General features: G+C 38.6%; 1 protein-coding gene across 2 annotated transcripts in view; it reads left to right on the top strand.

Annotated features, from left to right (window-relative positions):
- Positions 1-3314: 3314 nt before the first annotated feature.
- The window catches only part of kalrna (kalirin RhoGEF kinase a), a 164129-nt gene continuing 148932 nt past the window's right edge, over positions 3315-18511 (top strand). For both annotated transcript variants that reach the window (XM_086144702.1, XM_086144701.1), the window contains exon 1: positions 3315-3671. In XM_086144702.1, the coding sequence (XP_086000828.1) occupies positions 3605-3671 (67 nt within the window). In that variant the 5' untranslated portion in view covers positions 3315-3604. The remainder of the gene's footprint in view (positions 3672-18511) is intronic.

The raw sequence follows: 18511 nt of genomic DNA, 5'->3' as shown, positions 1-18511 counted from the left end.
TGTTTTGGTGTAAAGAAGTACAAGGACATGAGGAAAATCTTGGAATTTAATGAACAATCCTTTTATAAAACATTTCATGAAACACCTCATATTTCCTTAGACAAACGTGTAATTTACTTTTATCATCCACATGGATGCATTGCAACGGATCCCACTGGTCGTACAAAGGCACAAAACTTTAACATTAGTAGTTAGTATTGAAAAATATAGTAATGCACTTATAAAGAAAGGGCTTTTTAAACCATTTCCACATGTGCATATGAAATCTGAATTGAATCCCTGCCTACACATTACAAATTAAAGAGAGTGCTATTAAATGTGAAAAGAAGAAAGTATTCACCTGTAAATGTTTAAACTTCATCCATGAAACATGCAAACACATATAATACATACTGAAAATGTATGGAGTTGCATGAACAGTAGAATTCCACCACTCTTTTCTAGTGAAGCTGCTGACTAACGTTAAATTGCACATTTTCGCTAGCAATTAGCAAGCTGGCTTTTACCGCTGCTACCGAAGTCTCGCTACCGAAACTTGTTGCAAACACACCACACAAAGGTTTCCCATGCGTCACCGTCAAGAAATAGGACATACTCCATTTTTCTTTGAAAATTCTACTCTTTATCTACTTTTCTCTGTTTTGATAACAACATTTTGGCTAATGAAGGAGTAGCAGAAGGCGCATTGATAATGTCTGCTGATTGGTCTGTTTCAATGAAGCGGATTGTCTTCTACTCTGACCAAAATAGTGCACTTCCTAGTGGAAAATTCTTAAATTGCATTTAATCAAAAAAAAAAAAAAAAATCATTGTCTTTTATGCATTTTTTCACTTTCAAATTATCCCGCGGGCCCGATTGAACCTCCATGCATGCCGGTTCCGGCCCGCGGGCCGTATGTTTGACTCCCCTGCACTAGAACATTTTTGACTTAGGACATGACAGTCATGTTCTTTTGTCCAACCACCCAGAAAACACCCTAATTGCTGTTTTAAATATGAGTCATTTTCACAAAAAAAAAAAAAAAAAAAAACGTCTTTTGGAGTCTTGTGAATATCACTAACTTGAAGAGTCAAGTGTTCAATTAACATGAAAAACTATTGTTAAATAACAAGTACACGGTGTGAGAGCAAAGGAAAGCCAATATACTATCTATGAGAGAAGGCTTGTAATTCCATGCTTAGGTGTTTGACATTCATCTCCACTCCCATTTTGCAGGTCATCATGCAAAATACAACTTCAAAACTTCCTTGGAATTTGCCTTAACCTCTTAAGAGACAAAGACAAAAAGCCCAAGATGAAAGAATCATTTGGTGTAATAACTGTTGGAAGAGAAAAAAAAAAAGGAAACCATGTGGTTTTCTTTTGTTTATCATTATTGCTGTTGTTTTGCAGAAACACTGATCTAAATGACTGTAAAGATCACTAATGACAGAATTATGCAACAATTTGTTGGTTGCAAGTACATACACTAGATGGCGGTATCGCACAGGTGAACCTGACTTCCCCAAATGAAAGGTTTTACTTGCCATATCAAGGAGTGAAAGCAACAAGTTTAATATTTCTGGAAGCAGGACAGTTTGCTTGTTGCTGGTTTGGCTGCAAAAACATTGAAAGAGGAGAAGCTACAAGATTCCAGCTCAAAAGCAACAAATAGTTTCTCCCATGTCACCTTTCTCTTGAAGCGTAGTTTCTGTTTCAATTGATATTGTTAGCATCTACAGCAATATTCCCTGCTATTGTCTCAATCATTACATAGTATTTATGAATGCAGTTGGACAAAGGTTCACTAAATGGAACTGGGTGAAGATCAGTCTTGAAAAGGTTTCTAAGTGAAGAGTTAAGGTGCAATATTATGTCTTTCACACTTTCCTAAGTATTGGTTGAAGTCTGCTATGAAAACACTTACATTAGACCTGCTGAAAAACACACAGAGCTTATATTAATGAATTGTTCAAATAGAAATCGCAGAAAAAGCTGGTTTATCTCCAATGATTTCAATCAGTTAAAAACCATGTGCAGAACAGACTGCATGATTTTGACCCTTGGTGGAATCATTGCTCTGTCAGGTTTGAAGGCCATTCTCATACATGTTCAGAAATATGAATTGCTTTGGGTCAAATAAGAGGAGATGTAAGAAAGCCTCCTTCAAATTGAGATTTTTGCTACATGTAGGTCAGTAAGTCCCAGTTTATTTCAGATGTGCAAAAGAGGTTTTGTTCTCATGTGTCAGGAATTGAAAAACTTGTTTCAGCCTTCCTTGTCAAAGTGAGTTAATCACAATGGTGTCTTGTTTGACGTGAGTAAAAGGTATCTTTCCACTACCTGCGTGTTATTTAGATAACGAAGACACACATGGATGAAACTAGACTGGAGACAGAAGCTTTTCTTCCTTTTACTACTTTGTGAAAACCACTCCAATGGCAGCTGTGAAAGGCCAATAATCTGCTTCACAGCAGCTGCTCTCACCTGTTATAATAATAAGTAATAATTCATACTACTATCTTCAAATGCTAGTTATTTTCCCAAAAGGCCTAATTCAATTAGAGGAAAACCACTGTTGCTTCCACATGCATTTGAATGCGAAAGACCTGATGCTGCAAGAGCCTCAATATAATGTACTGCAACTTTTACCACAGCTAAAAATAAGATTAAATAAGGTAATACTGGGATTTCTAACAAATCCTGGAGTCGCAGGACCCGGCGAGGAACGGAGAGACTCCAGAATTGTGGAGTCAGGAACAAGGAACTTGCAAGGAACTTGCACAGACTCCGAGCCCTGGATCCGAATAATTATGACCAAAAATGAAAATCCCTAAAAATTGACCCACAAATAAATTTGAAAAAAAAAAAAAAAAAAAAGGAAATCTGCAAGAATTTGCCAATTTTTTTTGAAAGAGATCTTTAAATGTGGAAGAAATGACTGCGGTCACAAGACAATGACTTGGAATAAAATGACATATTTGTTATTATCGTGTTTTTATTTGCTTATTTGCGGCTTTTCTTTTAAATAATTCAACAGATACTTTTGTGTTTTCAGACTGATGAAAAACAATTTAAAAAAAAAAATTGTAAAAGAGGCATAGTAATGACATAAAAGGTCTAACAATAATAACAAACAACAACATCGGAGGATGCTGATAAATAAAAAAAAATCCAGTTTGGGAGGAAGAGAGAGAGAGAGAGAGATGGAGGGAGGGGGAGAAAAAGATGGATAGAGAAAAAGAGAGAGAAAGAGGGTTCGGGCAGGGGGGAGGCGGGGAGACCCTGGCGGACATCAGCAGCAGCGGCAGCGGCAGCAGCAGCAGCAGCAGCGGGTTGGAGGAGGAGGAGGAAGAGGTGGAGGAGGAGGAGGAGGAGGAGGAGAAGGAGGAGGAGGAGGAGGTCGGACCGGGAACAATAGAGAGGAGCGAAGCCAGCCTTGAGGCACCAAACACACCGAAAAGGAAGGAGAAAAGGCGGAGAAGATGATGGTGGTTGAGGGTGTGAAAGGTAGAACATTTATGTAGTGAATCCGAAGGGATTTTTTTTTTTTTTTTCCACGTCGGGAGAGCTTTATTTTCTGCTTTTCTTTGTCGCTGGGATTGTATTGAACCGGATTCCGGTATGAACCCCGCAGAGGCGGCCGAGGAGGCGCCCGGCGACCCTGACGCGGATGCCTTCTACAAAACAGGTAGGAGACCAACAATCTGCGACACAACCATCACGAGTATGCTCAATGTCACCACCATACGTGCACACACACACACACACACACACACACACACATGCAAACAAACAATACCAGCAGCAGCAGCAGCAGCAGCAAGTAACGGAACCTCAGCAGAAACATGCAAAAGGCAGCAGAGAACCACACACACACATCGCTCCGTGGCCTTCCACTCTATGGCAATATCACATGGTTTTTAAATGCATGATCTGTGTTTTCGTGTGTGTGCGCGTGCATGTAAAATAGTGACCTCATGTTTGTGATTTTTTTTTTTTTTGCAAAAGAATGAAACACATCCGCTGCTTCAAAATCCGACCCTCTGCCGCTGAATGGATAATGTTACAGCTTTTATAATCTTTGTCCAATGTGAATGTCTGCCTGTGGTTGTGTGTGTTTGGGAGTGTGTGCGAGTGTGTTTGCAGTATGCCGTGCACAGATGCTTCCTCGTCTTTAAAACAGGATGACCGATCTTTATGACAAAGTGACTTAAAATGGAGAAAGTGCATGGGTGTTTCCGAGGTCTGCACGGACACAAAGTGTGTGGAAAAGCTGTTTCTGTGGTGACAAAATGTGGTACTGAGGCTAAAACGTCAGTCAAAGGCCTCTGATGAAAAACAGCTCTGCGCTGCAACTGACACATTTACATGATCACATTTCATTGCATATCTAGTATTATTCCTGTGTGGTCATTAATCTTCGGAAATGCTATTTGTTTACACAAAGAAATATGATTTCCGATGAGTTCTGGTACGCGTCTTAACAAAGAAACCATTTAGTTTCTTTCCCTTTTTTTTTTTTTCCAAACATTGAATTTACAGATGTGGTTCTGCTCTGTGTGTGTGATAGAAATAGACACTCTGCCCTGTCATATCACTGTAGGTTCTAGTGATATATTGATGGCATGTCTAATGGACTGTACACACATGCACATACAGGAACACTCACAGGAACACATATGCAGCGGGTCGAAGGGAGGGACACACCCTGACTCTGTCGGTGTAATTCAGTTCGATAACTTTATTATAAACAGCCCTGTCTGGGGCGGGAGTGGGGGTTCTAAATCAAAAACCCTTAGTATGATACGCTGTGTGTATATTGTATAGTAGTAACAGGGAACCGGGATCTCCTCCGTTGCATTTTCCCTCACGATATTAATTGACTGTTTGCTGGATTATCTCAAACAGATGAACATGGAAATCCACCGGTTGATTCGTTTCAACAAGCCTGCGCTTCAAACACATGGCGAAGGTGAATCAGCTTCTATTCTCCGGATCAGAGACGGTTATCAAGCTGGTAGCAGGCGCTCGATCAAAGATGTTGGTTTTGGACCCCGTATGGGTCAGTGCTCGGTTCTTTATTGTAACCCTTATCCGGAGGCTTTTTGCATAGCAGGGAACAGTAAATTTGGATATGTTCTCCAAAGCAAATTCCTTTAAGACACATTGGTGTTGTAGTATTTAAGCGTGCCATGCATCAAACCGATGGTAAAAAGCTGCTTTTTTTAATTAATCACCATGTTTCTTTCTCACTAGCTTGGACCCTCAGTGCTTTCAGTTAGAGTAGAACATGCAACTGCAAGAAAAAGCAATGACGGTGTCATCTTGGCAACTTGATTTAGTCCAGGTGAAAGCATTGCTCTGTAAGACAATGTTACATCAGTAGCCCAAAGATTCTGGCACGTCTGTCCATTTATGGTCCTTTGTCTGTGACTTGGCAAATTGAGAAACTCAACCAATATTCGGGATTCGACATACTGTACAAGTGTCTTCTGTTGCCAAAGATGTGCATGTTTGCAAGATTTAAAGTTGCAAATGAGTCCAAAATGGCACTCCTGGGAATAAACATTCCATTCACTTCCTATAACTATAAAACAACATCATGAAGTTCGGAGGAAGATACAAAAACTGCAGGTCCCTTGGCAGCCCCTTATTTAGCAGGCTCAGCTATGATGTCCTTATGTGGCTTATATGCTCCGCTACGGATAGAAATTCAGCAATTTTATTATTTTTTTAATTTTATTTTTTATTATTTTATTTTATTTTATTTTATTTTATTTTATTTTACTTTTTTTTCAGATTTTTCTGACACATGATTTGTAGATATGTACTCATAAAGAAAAACACAATTTTCAAATGGGAAACTGGTAATCAGAGGCAAGCGATTAAAAAACAAAAATCAAGACTTTGGATATTTTTATTGCCATTATGGAGGCATAATGAAATTTCGTTGCAAACTCCTGGCTTGGAGTGTGTATAGTAAAGATGCACAAGAATATAAATGAGCGTGATATGCACATAGGTGTGGACATGATATATCCAATAGATATAGTATGTACAAAGTATGTATAATTAGACAATAAAATGACCAAAGCAGAAAAAGGCAGCAGCATTTGGATTAACTTTTGCAACCAAGGCGGCAACAATGACGCAGATCATCTACAGGCCCTTATTAGGGGGGGAAACAACTTTAAGAGGTGAACAGCCGTAACATCTGGCTCCTTCCAAAGAACTGTAAATCCCAACACTGGGAAAAAAAAAAGGGTGCAGCTCAAGAGACCATTTATTAATGGTATATATTTGTGTCCTCGACTAGCTTGCCGTTAACACTTATCCAAGTGTCTTGTTTGACAGCCTCTAATTTCAATTGGTTGTGACGGACAGATTATTTCCATAAACAAAAATGACTTTTGGATTTGCATTTCTGAGACTGCAGATCAGTCATGATTTTAGCAATAATAACCTGCAAAGTTTTATTATCTACATAAATTCCAGTAAGTGTTGAGCTTGTCTTGAATTGAACAATACTAAGGTTACTCTTCTAGTAAAAACATATGAATCAGGAAAGGCGAGTCCATAATTAGTAATTAATAAGAACGGGCCAACAGTGACATTGACAAAGTAAAAACAATCACAAGGGTCACATACATGTTTCTTACAGTGCCATGCAAACTGCATTTACAAGGGAAGATTTTTAGCTGTTCTATAGGAGTTACTTTTCTCATGCGCAATTGTGAAATTATCTAACACACCGACAATTATTTGTCATTAAATTTAATGCGTTTCTGCCACTCCTTAATGCAGCAGATGCCTGCGATTGCCACCTGTAGTGATGTCACTCACATCCTTTTTTCTAGTTATTCCTTGGCAAGCATATTCCTGGCTGGACACGGCTTGGTTTTTATTTGTTTCAGTTGGGTGCAAAGTGTAGCGGTCGAGCTGATTCAGCCCCTGAACACCTGACTTTATATATTTTGCATTCCTGTATTCTGCTCCACACCCCCACCTCACCTCCTTAGATGCACACAATTTTTTTATTTTGTTATTTCTGTAATTTATTGCTATTCCCGATTACCTACTGATCGTCATGTCCTGCAAATTTACACCTGGTACCCCCAACAATTTCTGAATTAATCGTCTAAAGTTGTCACGTCTAAATTTAAAAAAATGTGAAAAGCGACAACAAAAAGGGGGAAATGAGATGAGAACAACTTTATTTATCCGAAGGAAATTGTTGCGACAGAGTTTCAAATAAAAACATAACAGTAATAGATAATAGGAGGAAGGAGGAAGACTAAGAAATACAATGAAATATAAATTGTCTTAACCATTTAAATAAATAACAAATAACAAATAAACAAATAAACAATAAATTCAATAAGTTCAATAAATTCCTCTTCCCTCAACTGCAGGGAATGTTCAAATCTTTGTAGTTAACGGTTAACAGTTAAGACAATTTATATTTCATTGTATTTCTTATTCATCCTCCTTCCTACTATTATCTATTACTGTTATGTTTTTGCTTGAAACTCTGGCACAACAATTTCCTTCGGGATAAATTAAGTTGTTCTCATCTCATCTCATCTCATAAACAATCTTAACAAATAAAATAAAAAAATTCGAATTTCAAAAATTATGACATAACAAAAATATCAATAGAATACCAACATCTTATGGCCAGAGACCTTTTTCAGTAAATTTTCTGCTCTTATCTGAATGGCTGCTTTTTAATTTCTACAATAAATACAGCCCCTGGAGATATAAGTGATATAAAATCCAAATTTTCTGTGTGTTTCTCTGTCGATTGAAATTGTTCTCTGGTTGATGCGTGCAGCTGAAGCTTTTATAAATTTTGCATCTGCAGAACTGTCAGAAATGTGAGTAGAATAAAAAGGGAACTGCATGAAATGGATATTAGAAACCCTGAATGATGATTAAATTAAAAAACTCAGAAATTGAGGTCAATACAAGCTAATGCTGCACTGACTTTGACTTAACACGCACACACTCTTTAGAAAGTGCTTTGGTGCAGTAGGTCAATTTAATGTTAATCAATGATTTATAAATAGAGACAGAATTATCAGACCGAAACAGGAAGAAACAAAAATTTCATTACTTTGAAAGTTAGCGCCTGCCGGTGCTGCTCGACAAGATGTTTGAACACGTGGGTTGTAGTTATTAGATGCAATACTACTGAGGAAATACTAAGGAAATACAAATTAAACATCAAAACCTAACATTCAGCAAATGGTAAAATACTGAAATGTTTCTCATTTACATCATCATTAATTTATTTGAGACTTAATTGTTTGCATTACATCTCTGTCGGAGAAGTATTCCTAACCCAGCGACAAAATTGATTAAAGATGAAAAGGAAATCAGCAAAAACAAAGCAGAAAATAGGAATCACCATCTGGTTTTACTTTTAATTTTGCTAGAAAAAACAAAACCAAACTAAAACAATATTTAATTAATCAGGCAGAATAAACCCAGTTATTATGCCTTTAGTTACCCCAGCTTTTTGTGATCTTTGCAGAACCACATGCTAAAGACTTTCCAGTTAAATTAATCTTTCTCTTCACAAAATGTTGTCTCCAACCAGAGGACACTTATATTTAATAATACAGAATACATGATGGTAAGCTCTAATGTTGTGGCCACATGTGTGGTTCTTGTTTGCAGGAGTGACCTGTGAATGCAGGGGGCCGGCATGTGGCTGGTTGGGCTTAATGGCTAGTGAACAGAGACATTACATGGATGAATGACTAGTAATCCATTTTTTCAGATGGATGCAGCCTCATATCCACCCTACTTCCCACGTGGTATAGAGTCATATTAACTTACAATTGGAACCTCTCCAAAGACACACTTTGAGGGAATTTATGACGTGGGTTGTGAAATTGCAACTACACTGCTCAGAAAAATAAAGGGAACACTTAAAAAACACATCCTAGATCTAAATGAATGAAATATTCTTATGAAATACTTTGCTCTTTACACAGTTGAATGTGCTGACAACAAAATCACACAAAAACGATCAATGGAAATCAATTGTATCAACCCATGGAGGTCTGGATGAGGAATCACACTCAAAATTAAAGTGTAAAAACAAACTCCAGGCTGATCCAACTTTGATGTAATGTCCTTAAAACAAGTCCAAATGAATCTGTGTTGCTTCCTGAGTGGACACTATGATTTCACACAAGTGTGATGGACTTGGAGTTACATTGTGTTGTTCAAGTGTTCCCTTTATTTTTTTGAGCAGTATATAAACAAATGCTCACCTAGCTATAGATAGGAAATTCAAATACTAAATCAGTTTTGCCTTTAAAGTAGGTAGTTATGTTTGAGGCAAAAGATTAAAGTTAATGTTTGAAAACAGTTTTATAAGATCACAAACACAATATTACCTGGATTGATTTGAATCCTAAGGCACCGGCTACAGTAATATAAATAATGCAATATTTTTTATTTTATTTATGCTATGAGTACACATTCAAAAATGACTGACAACATTCAGTTATATCAATAGTAGTTTAAGCCACAATAAGGACTAATGACAGGAATTTAATGTTAAGATTAAAAAAAAAAAAAAAACAGAAAAATCAATGCTACTCAGACGAAAGATGATTTTTCAAGGAAGTAGTTTTTGATCGATAAACTATTCAGGATAGAACCTGTCAGCATGCAATTGACATTTTTTAAAGGTGAACCTAATGAACCTATTTGTACTCATGTGTGGTCAGGTAGGAAACTGAAAGCTTTACAAGTACCTTCCTTCTGCAGTAAAATCTTAGAACTTCATACCAAACGTCTGTATTCGAAATGCTTGGAATTAGAAGGACACTGCAGGTTGAGAATGAAATAATGGGATACTGTCACCACATAAATAACTATAACGTTCAATTTTTATCCGTTATGCAACGGATGCTTGTCTCGGTGAGAGACTAAACGCGTTCCTCCAGCTCCAAGTATTGAAACTGTTGGAAACCTTGTCCAAGCTACACCTTATTGGACTTGTGGACTGTCTGGTTGTGGATTACAACTTGGAACCAAGTTGGTCTGACAATGTCAGATTTAGAAAAGATAAGATAAACTTTATTGATTCCCATAGGGGAAATTCCTTTGGTTACAGCAGTGTAACGATTATAATGTCAGAAGAAAAAAAAAGGAAATAAATATGTATATAAATATGAGTATAAATAGAAAGGCGGAAGACAGGATATAATAAGACAAAATAAATAGACAGCAGACAACAGATAACAACACAACAAACAACAACATCAGGGATGGCAACTAGAACTAAACAATAATATAAATAGACAAAAATATATGAAAAATATATCAAATTACAAAAGACTTGAATTGAGTCTGCCTAAAAACACCAAGATGAAAACAGGATTTGTCCTTGATTTCTTTGCTTTCATTTAAAAAAGGCAATGTGAAATTTGCCGTTTAATAAGCAAAGTAGATGACATTATTACAAGCACCCATTGCAATGTATGATAGCCACCTATATATCTTGTTACTTGTCATCATTAGTCATCTTAACTTTTCAATTGATTATTTAATATATTCATTATATCCCGCATTTCGTAACAGTGAATGACACATTCAGTTCACACCAGGGATAAAGCAGTACCATCTGGCTATTTACAGTCATTAAAATGTTTCAAAGAGGCTTCAGTATGAAGCTAATCCTCTCACTTGTACGATCTGTCAGTTAACAGTTAATGCTACTGCTTCAATCACACTATCCACATGGGGTTGCCCAATGTTTTATATACAGCTGGATTCATGTAATGGAAAGTAGCCGTAGTCCAACAGAAATCGGAAAATGATTAACTGCAGTTAATTATGATATTTGGGCAAATGGCTACATTTACATGTACAGCAGAGTTGGAATTACTATTAAATACCCCTAGCTCAATAATCTGGCCTATGCATCAACTTAATGTTTAACAGCAGGGCTCAAAAAGAAATATTTGTATCATATTGTTTGTTTGCTTGTTTAGAAGTTTATTAGGACAGTGTACAATTACATTTAGCACAGAGGCAGAGATGTTTGTACCAGACTGTAGCTCATAGCTAATTTCCATATGTAGTCCTGGACAATACAAATATAAAACTGTACAAAATAGGCAATATATATAAAATATACAGATAGGCAATAAAATAACTATACAATGTATAAAACAGGCAATAAAATGTGTATTTTGCAAGTTGAAAGTGCTATTGTTGTGATATTATTACTTTGGTCATCTGGGGGCCATCAGATGGCAAAATACCCGTATGGCATTGTTAGTGTGAGCACTACATTACTATATTTTGATTGTTGCTGCAAAATCAGCGTATGATGAGATAGCACCTGCTCAGTTATGGAAAACATGTCTACAAACAAACAGATCAGAAACCTGGAAAGTACTACTTCCATGATGATATCAATATTCTTTCAAGCCCCATAACTCAAGTGTGTTCTGTTATTAGTGTATCATCTCATTTTTAACATAAAAGTGTAGCCTTTTTTGTCATTACATTATATTTTGTGTTGACTGCAGCAAAATAAACCATTAAAACTACAGGATCTGAAACAAACAAACGAAACATTCTCATTGCTTTTTACCCAGATCCACTTCAGTTTTTGAACATACAATGCACATTTGGCAAAAATCAAACCCAACCCACAATTTGTATCTCAGACATGGTGGATGTAGTACAGGGGGTTCTGCAGGGTACGTTCTTGGCCCCCTTTCTGTTCTCCTTGCACACTCCGGACCCCACGCATATTTCTGACAAGTGCCACCTGCAGAAGTTCTCAGATGCCTCTGGCATCATCGGACTAATCAAGGACGGCGATGACAGGGAATACAGAGAATTGATACAGGATTTTGTGGACCGATGCCTGTAGAACGCAGGAGAAAACAAGGAACTGGTGGTGGATCTCTGTAGGAGAGGGCACACCTGGTGAACATCCAGGAGATGGACGGTTAGAGAGTGGTCTCCTGGATGTTCTCCTGAACAATAAACTGGACTGGTCACATAATACTGATGCTCTCTTCAGGAATGGTCAGAACAGACGTCATCTGGTGAAGAGAGTCATGACCTTTGGAATGCAGGGGGTTCTCTTATGGACCTTCTTTGAGGCTGCAGCTATTCGGCATCAGCTATTTTCTTTGCAGTCGTCTGCTGGAGAACTAGGACCTGCAAACTCTCTCCTGTGTGAAGGAGAGAGTTTGCAGGTCGATCCTTCCAGCTGATGTTCAGCTGTCATTCATTCATTCATTCATTTATTCTTTGTAACCCATTGGTGTTGCTGCTATAAGCATTGTTGTATGCTGCCAGTTGCTACTTTAGCACGTTCATTCTGATTATCAATTGTTTATACTCTTTATTTTTATTCATATATATTTTTTGTTTATTTCCACCCATCTATCCATCTTCTTTCGCTTATCCTGCACTCAGGGTTGCGGGGAATGCTGGAGCCTATCCCAGCTGTCATCGGGTGAGAGGTGAGGAACACCCTGGACTTCTCGCCAGTCAATTGAAGGGCCATGTATATAAGACAAACAACCATTCAACCAACTCAGTCATTCGGGGCAGTTTCCCAATTTTTTTTCCAATTAATCTGCATGGTTTTGGAGGAAACTGGAGGAAACTCACGCAGACACGGGTAGAACATGCAAACCCCACACAGAAAGCTCTCCTGGTCAGAATCAAACCAGGGTCCTTCATTTATTATAATAGTGATGACCAGTGGCGATATATGAGGAAATCCAGTGAACTCGTTAAATTGGCATTGTTTTCCCCCTTATTTTTTTAATTTTGAAACCTCAATAGCCTACTTCATGTATTCGCAGCACTTTCCCAGGCACATATTTTCTGTTGCTCAGTTCATGGCAGCAGTTCAACGTTAAGATTTTTGCTTTTTTCTTTTCATTTTGTTATGAATTCTTCTTCCTCTTCTTCTTCTTCTCCTTCTCCTTTCGGCTTTTCCCTTCAGGTGTCGCCACAGCGAGTCAACTTTCTCCATCTAACCCTATTCTCTGTATCCTCTCACTACGTCCATAAATCTTCTCTTTGTTCTTCCTTGAGACCTCCTGTCTGGAAGCACAAATTCCAGCATCCATCTACCAGTACATTCACTGTCCCTCATTTGTACATGACTCTGACCTTCTCTTCAAAACATCTGACATGTGCTGTTCCTCTGATAGACTCATCCCTGATCCTCTCCATCCTGGTCACTCCCAAAGAGAACCTCAACATCTTCATCTCTGCAACCTCTAGTTCTGCCTCCTGTCTTTTCATCATTGTAACTGTTTCTAGTCCATACAGCATCATTGGTCTCACCACCGTCTTGTACACCTTTCCTTTCATTCTGGCTGATAGTCTTCTATCTCATAGTACACCTGACACTTTTCTCCACCCATTCCAACCTGGTTGAAACCGTCTCTTCACCTCTTTTCCACACTCTCTGTTCTCTGGACTGTTGACCCCAAGTACCTGAAATCCTCCAACATCTTGATCTCCACTCCCTGTAGCCTCACTGTTCCACCTGGGTTCCTCTCATTCACACACATACTGTATACTCTGTCTTGCTGCAACTAACCTCTCACTACTGATCACAATGTCTACATTGTGATCTGATCCCTAAAGCACTCTGCACCAGTGTCTCTAGCATACATGTCCTGCACCAGTCTAACATACTTCTCTGCCACTCCAGACTTCCTCATACAATATCAGAGCTCCTCTCTTGGCACCCTGTCATATGCTTTTTCAAGGTCTACAAAAACACAATTCAGCTTCATCTGACCTTCTCTGTACTTCTCTATCAGCATTCTCAAAGCAAACACTGCATCTGTAGTACTCTTTCTAGGCATGAAGCCATACTGCTGTTCACAAATGCTGACTTCTGGGTTAGTCTAGTTTCCAGTACTCTTTCTCATAACTTCATCGTATGGCTCATCAACCCTCTTAGTTGCAGCAATTCTGCACATCCCCTTTATTCTTAAAAATAGGCACCATCACACTTCGTCTCAATTCTTCAGGGATCTTCTCACTCTCTAAGATCCTGTTGAATAATCGAGTCAGAAACTCTACCGCTGCCTCTCCTAGACACTTCCATACCTCCACAGGTATATCTTTAGGACCAACTGCCTTTCGACTCTTCATCCTCTTCAATGCCTTCCTTACTTCACTTTTACTAATCTCTGCTACTTTGTGGTCTACAGTAGTCACCTCTTCTACCCTTGCCTCTTTTTCATTTTCCACATTCATCAGCTCTTCAAAGTACTCTTTCCATCTTCACTCTTCAAGGATCTCTCAATACATTTCCCTCTCTATCCTTAATCCCCCGGACCTGTTGTACAGTATTTTCACGACTACAAGTCTTAGATTTTCTTCAAAATGTGCGGCTCGCCCTATAGTGCAGTGCGCCCTGTGTGTGTTGTTGTTGTAGAGAAAACCAAAGGAACGTTAAAGGGGGAAGTGTGGGTGTTGACTGTATATAAAAGAAGGGGTATGTGCGTTATGCAGAACATCGTTGTTTTAACAACCCTGAAAATGTTAAAGAGACATGCTTTTATGAAGCACAGTTTAAACTGAAGGCCATCAGCTACGCGAAGGAATATGGAAATTGAACAGCCGTGAGAGAATTTAAGATTAATGAATCGATGGTTTACTAGTGGAGGAAGCTAGCAAACGAGTTCGACAGGTCAAGCAGACGCAGCTGAGTTTCTGCGGACACAAGGCGAGGTGGAGGAAAGACTCGAGCAGTGGACCATCGAGCAAAGAACAAGTGGGAGAAGCGTTTCGACGTTCACCTTTCAACTAAAAGCAGTAATGCTAACAGAAGAAATGAAAATTGAACATTTCCAAGGAAGTCCGTCTTGGTGTTTTCGTTTCATGAAACGGTGCCATTTTCCCATCCGGACGGTGGCGCAGCAACTTCCGCCGCTACTGCAGCAAACACATCGCCTTTCCACTTGGTCTCCTGGACACACAGTATATCCACTTTCCTTCTCTGCATCATGTCCACAAACTCTCTACCTTTTCCTGTCATAGTCCCAATATTCCAAATCCCTACTCTTAGTCCCAGACTCTAGTCTTTCCTCTTCTTTCTCTGCTTCCGAACCTGCCTTCCCCCCTCCTTCTTTGACCTACAGTAGCCAAGCTTCTATTGGTTCCCCGTAGGACATCAGTACCAATGTCGGTCATCATTAACCCGGCTTCGATCGATCCGATGTGATCTGGTTATCTGGTTTGATTCGCATATTTGGTCTTAGCTAAAGTTTTACGCTGGATGCCCCTCCTGACGCCTGTGTCGCCCTGAACCTGCATTTCATTGTGTTATGACTTGTGATCTGCTAAATCAAGTGGTGTAATGAATGTTGTGCTGCTTTGTGTTTATGCATCCTTGCACAAAGAAAAGGAGTGAGAAAGATTGAGGGAATGATAGAGTCAAGGCAGCATAAATACATATATATTTGTATAGGCACTAAACGACATTAAATAAAATATACATTAAGTTTTTTTTTTCAGTCTGTATAGATCCCTTTGGTTTTAAGGTCCCCCTAAACCACCCTCTCTCTCTGACCAGACTCACTTTAAATGGTTACATATTGATTGCATTGATTTATGCTGCATCCACATTTGGGTTGATGTCAGAGTCAATCCACTCTTCACTAAGTGCAGCGCTTGCTCTGTTGATAATTTTTCATCCTGAATCTTTGGGATGCAATTAAAGAATGGGAGGGTGAATTTTTTTTGGCTATAGTCGGTTTTCCAGGCAAAGTCTTTATTGTTTGATGTTTTAACCGTCAAGGTCGTCAGGCAAATCAGTATGGTAGAATCTTGCTTTTTAAATGAACCTAGTCGGAAAATGGAAAATAGTTGAAAGGGGATACTTGGGCACTAGTTTATCGAACATTCATTTAAATCAGGGGTGTCCAAACTTTTTGCAAAGAGGGCCATATTTGGTGAGGTGAAAAGGTGTGAGGGCCGATCATTCATTTGAACAATTAATATTAAATGACAATCAACAGTTCATGACATTTTTCATTGTCTTGTCATGTCTTAACACAGAACACAAATCTAAAGTTTTTACTCTGTCTGTCATATTTTAATACCACATAAAATGAGGAAAAAGTATAACCGGAATAGGATTAAACATATGTAGGTTCATTTGAAACATTACATTTTATTCACTATTAAATGCTCACTTTGAACTTCTAAATTCAAAACATGTGAATAGGAAAATACAGTGATATTAGCAGTGAACATTGACATTATTCAGAAGTACAAAGTATTGAGTGCCAAATGAATCCTTGTATTACTCCTGATTAAAAAGGGGAAATGCAGTGTTTTTCATTATTTCAATTTTAGATTCAGATAAAAAATACGAAATAGAAAAATGGGCTGCAGGACCGAATAAGATTTTTTTTATCAATTTTTATGACAGAGGCTGCGGGACGGTGGAAATTTAAACATGGGCCGCATTTGGCCCGCGGGCCGGACTTTGGACATGCCTGATTTAAATTGAATAAATTAGTAATGTTATGACAATATTTTTACGTATTGCAACGGCTATGTATGTTTTAAGGCGCGCTGTTATTCTTTGCAGCACAGTTAAAGAATTGAAATACACAATTTCTTTTCTAAAGACTCCTTTTTACTGCAAATGTTGGAAATTAACTTCAGTCTGCCGAGACTACCCATGTTGTAACCACTTAAGAAAGATGCCATACATCCGAGGCAAAGATTATCAATACATTACTATATGTTTATAGGCTGTGCAGACCAAATTGCTACTAAACACTCCCATAGGCACTGCAGCTTGCTGTCTCTGCCATTGTAACCTTACTTACTGTGTCTAAAATAAAAATACTCAGACTACATTTTGGGGCTCTTGAGTACTTTATAGTACTACTTGAGTATTGTGACATTGTAACCCATGCATCATTTTCTTAGGCAAAAAAGTCTACATATCACATAGAGCGCAGGGAATTATCCAAAATATTTAATATCCCCTGAATGTTTTTGTTGTAAATTACATACTTGCGTCCCACATCAAGGGAAATATGCTTAAATAGACCAATTAATCCCACGTGATTAAAAAAAAAAAATAGAAGTTTAATTTATTTTTCCTACCGATTTATTCAGTTTCCCTCCTCTGTACACGACCAAACCATCTCAGTCCAGCCTCTCTAAGCATCTAACACATGCTTCCATCTGATGGACTAATACGGATCCTAGTCACTTACAAACCGAACTTCATCTTAATTTCGGGCGCAATTTTTGCAAAGGAACATCCTCATCATGCAATTAAAAATGTGAAATATTTCAGTATATAATTCTACTTTCTGGTATCTGCAGAAAAATGGCCAGGATACAGTTCCTATATACAATATAAGCTTTCAGCTTCCCGCTTTAGCAGCGATGCCATTCGCATGAGGCCACGTCTAGATGCACAAGCCATGCAAGCAGGTTCCTGAGTCACAGTAAAAATGTTCAGCGGGAGGGGAGCCCTATCTATTATCGACCAGTGTGTTTGTGCATTTTTCAGTGTTCTTTGAAAGAGGGGTTTGGGGGTCTCACCCCTGATGCCATCAGGAAATATACCGCTAACATGCTGCTGAGGGATTCCCTTCCTCCATTCTTTGTCTCTCACCAACACACCCAGTGTCAAGAACACTGACAGATGGTTATAAACAATTTGTGTGTGTGTGTGTGTGTGTGTGCGCGCGCACGATATTCTTTGCATTTTCTAGGGGTGACAGACATAAGCAGGGAGATGGGGGGGTGGGGTGCATCTTTTGTGGATTAGCCCTTATTACCCACCAGGGGACAAACGAGAGGGAGTGATGGGGCTAAATAGATAAATCCAAAGAAAAGATTTTCTCTCCCCCTGTCATTCTCTTTGTCTCCTCACTCCTTGAAAGCATCCTATTCATTGCACAGATGAAGCCATATGGCCTGTATGTGTGTGTTAGTGTGTGTAATAATGTCTTAAATGGAATCAATCACAAATGCATTTTACAGACCTATGTGTGTGTGTGTGTGTGTGTATAGTATTAGCTTGTTTGAGGTAGAGGCTAATATGGCTTGATGATCTTTAATACTGTAGGCAGGTTTTAGTATGTGTTGGGGGAGGGGAGGCATTGATTTGTGACAAATGACGCTTTTATCCAAATTTACATTTATTGCCATAAATGTATTAAATGCCAAAGACATCCCCCCCACCACCAATTGCCAAAATTACCCGATTGATTTTGCATGTTTTCACATGTCAATTTATTGATGTAACACTTGATTTAACAATCAGAATATCCACTTAGGTTGAGTCCCTCCATTATTTTAGGGAGTTTGAATCACAACCAACTGAATAAATAGATTGAGAACCAGTTTAATAATAGCAAGAGGTTCTGCCCTAAGTGGAGGAGTTCAAGTATCTCTGGATCTTGTTCACGATCGGCAGGCGTCTGCAGCATTGCGGACTCTACACTGGTCTGTCGTGGTGAAGAGCCAAAAGGC

This window comes from Fistularia commersonii, chromosome 4, assembly GCF_037954325.1.
Source record: "Fistularia commersonii isolate RoL2024-O1a breed Wild chromosome 4, RoL_Fcom_v1.0, whole genome shotgun sequence".
NCBI lineage: Eukaryota > Metazoa > Chordata > Actinopteri > Syngnathiformes > Fistulariidae > Fistularia > Fistularia commersonii.
This window is presented reverse-complemented; position numbering and strand designations above follow the sequence as displayed.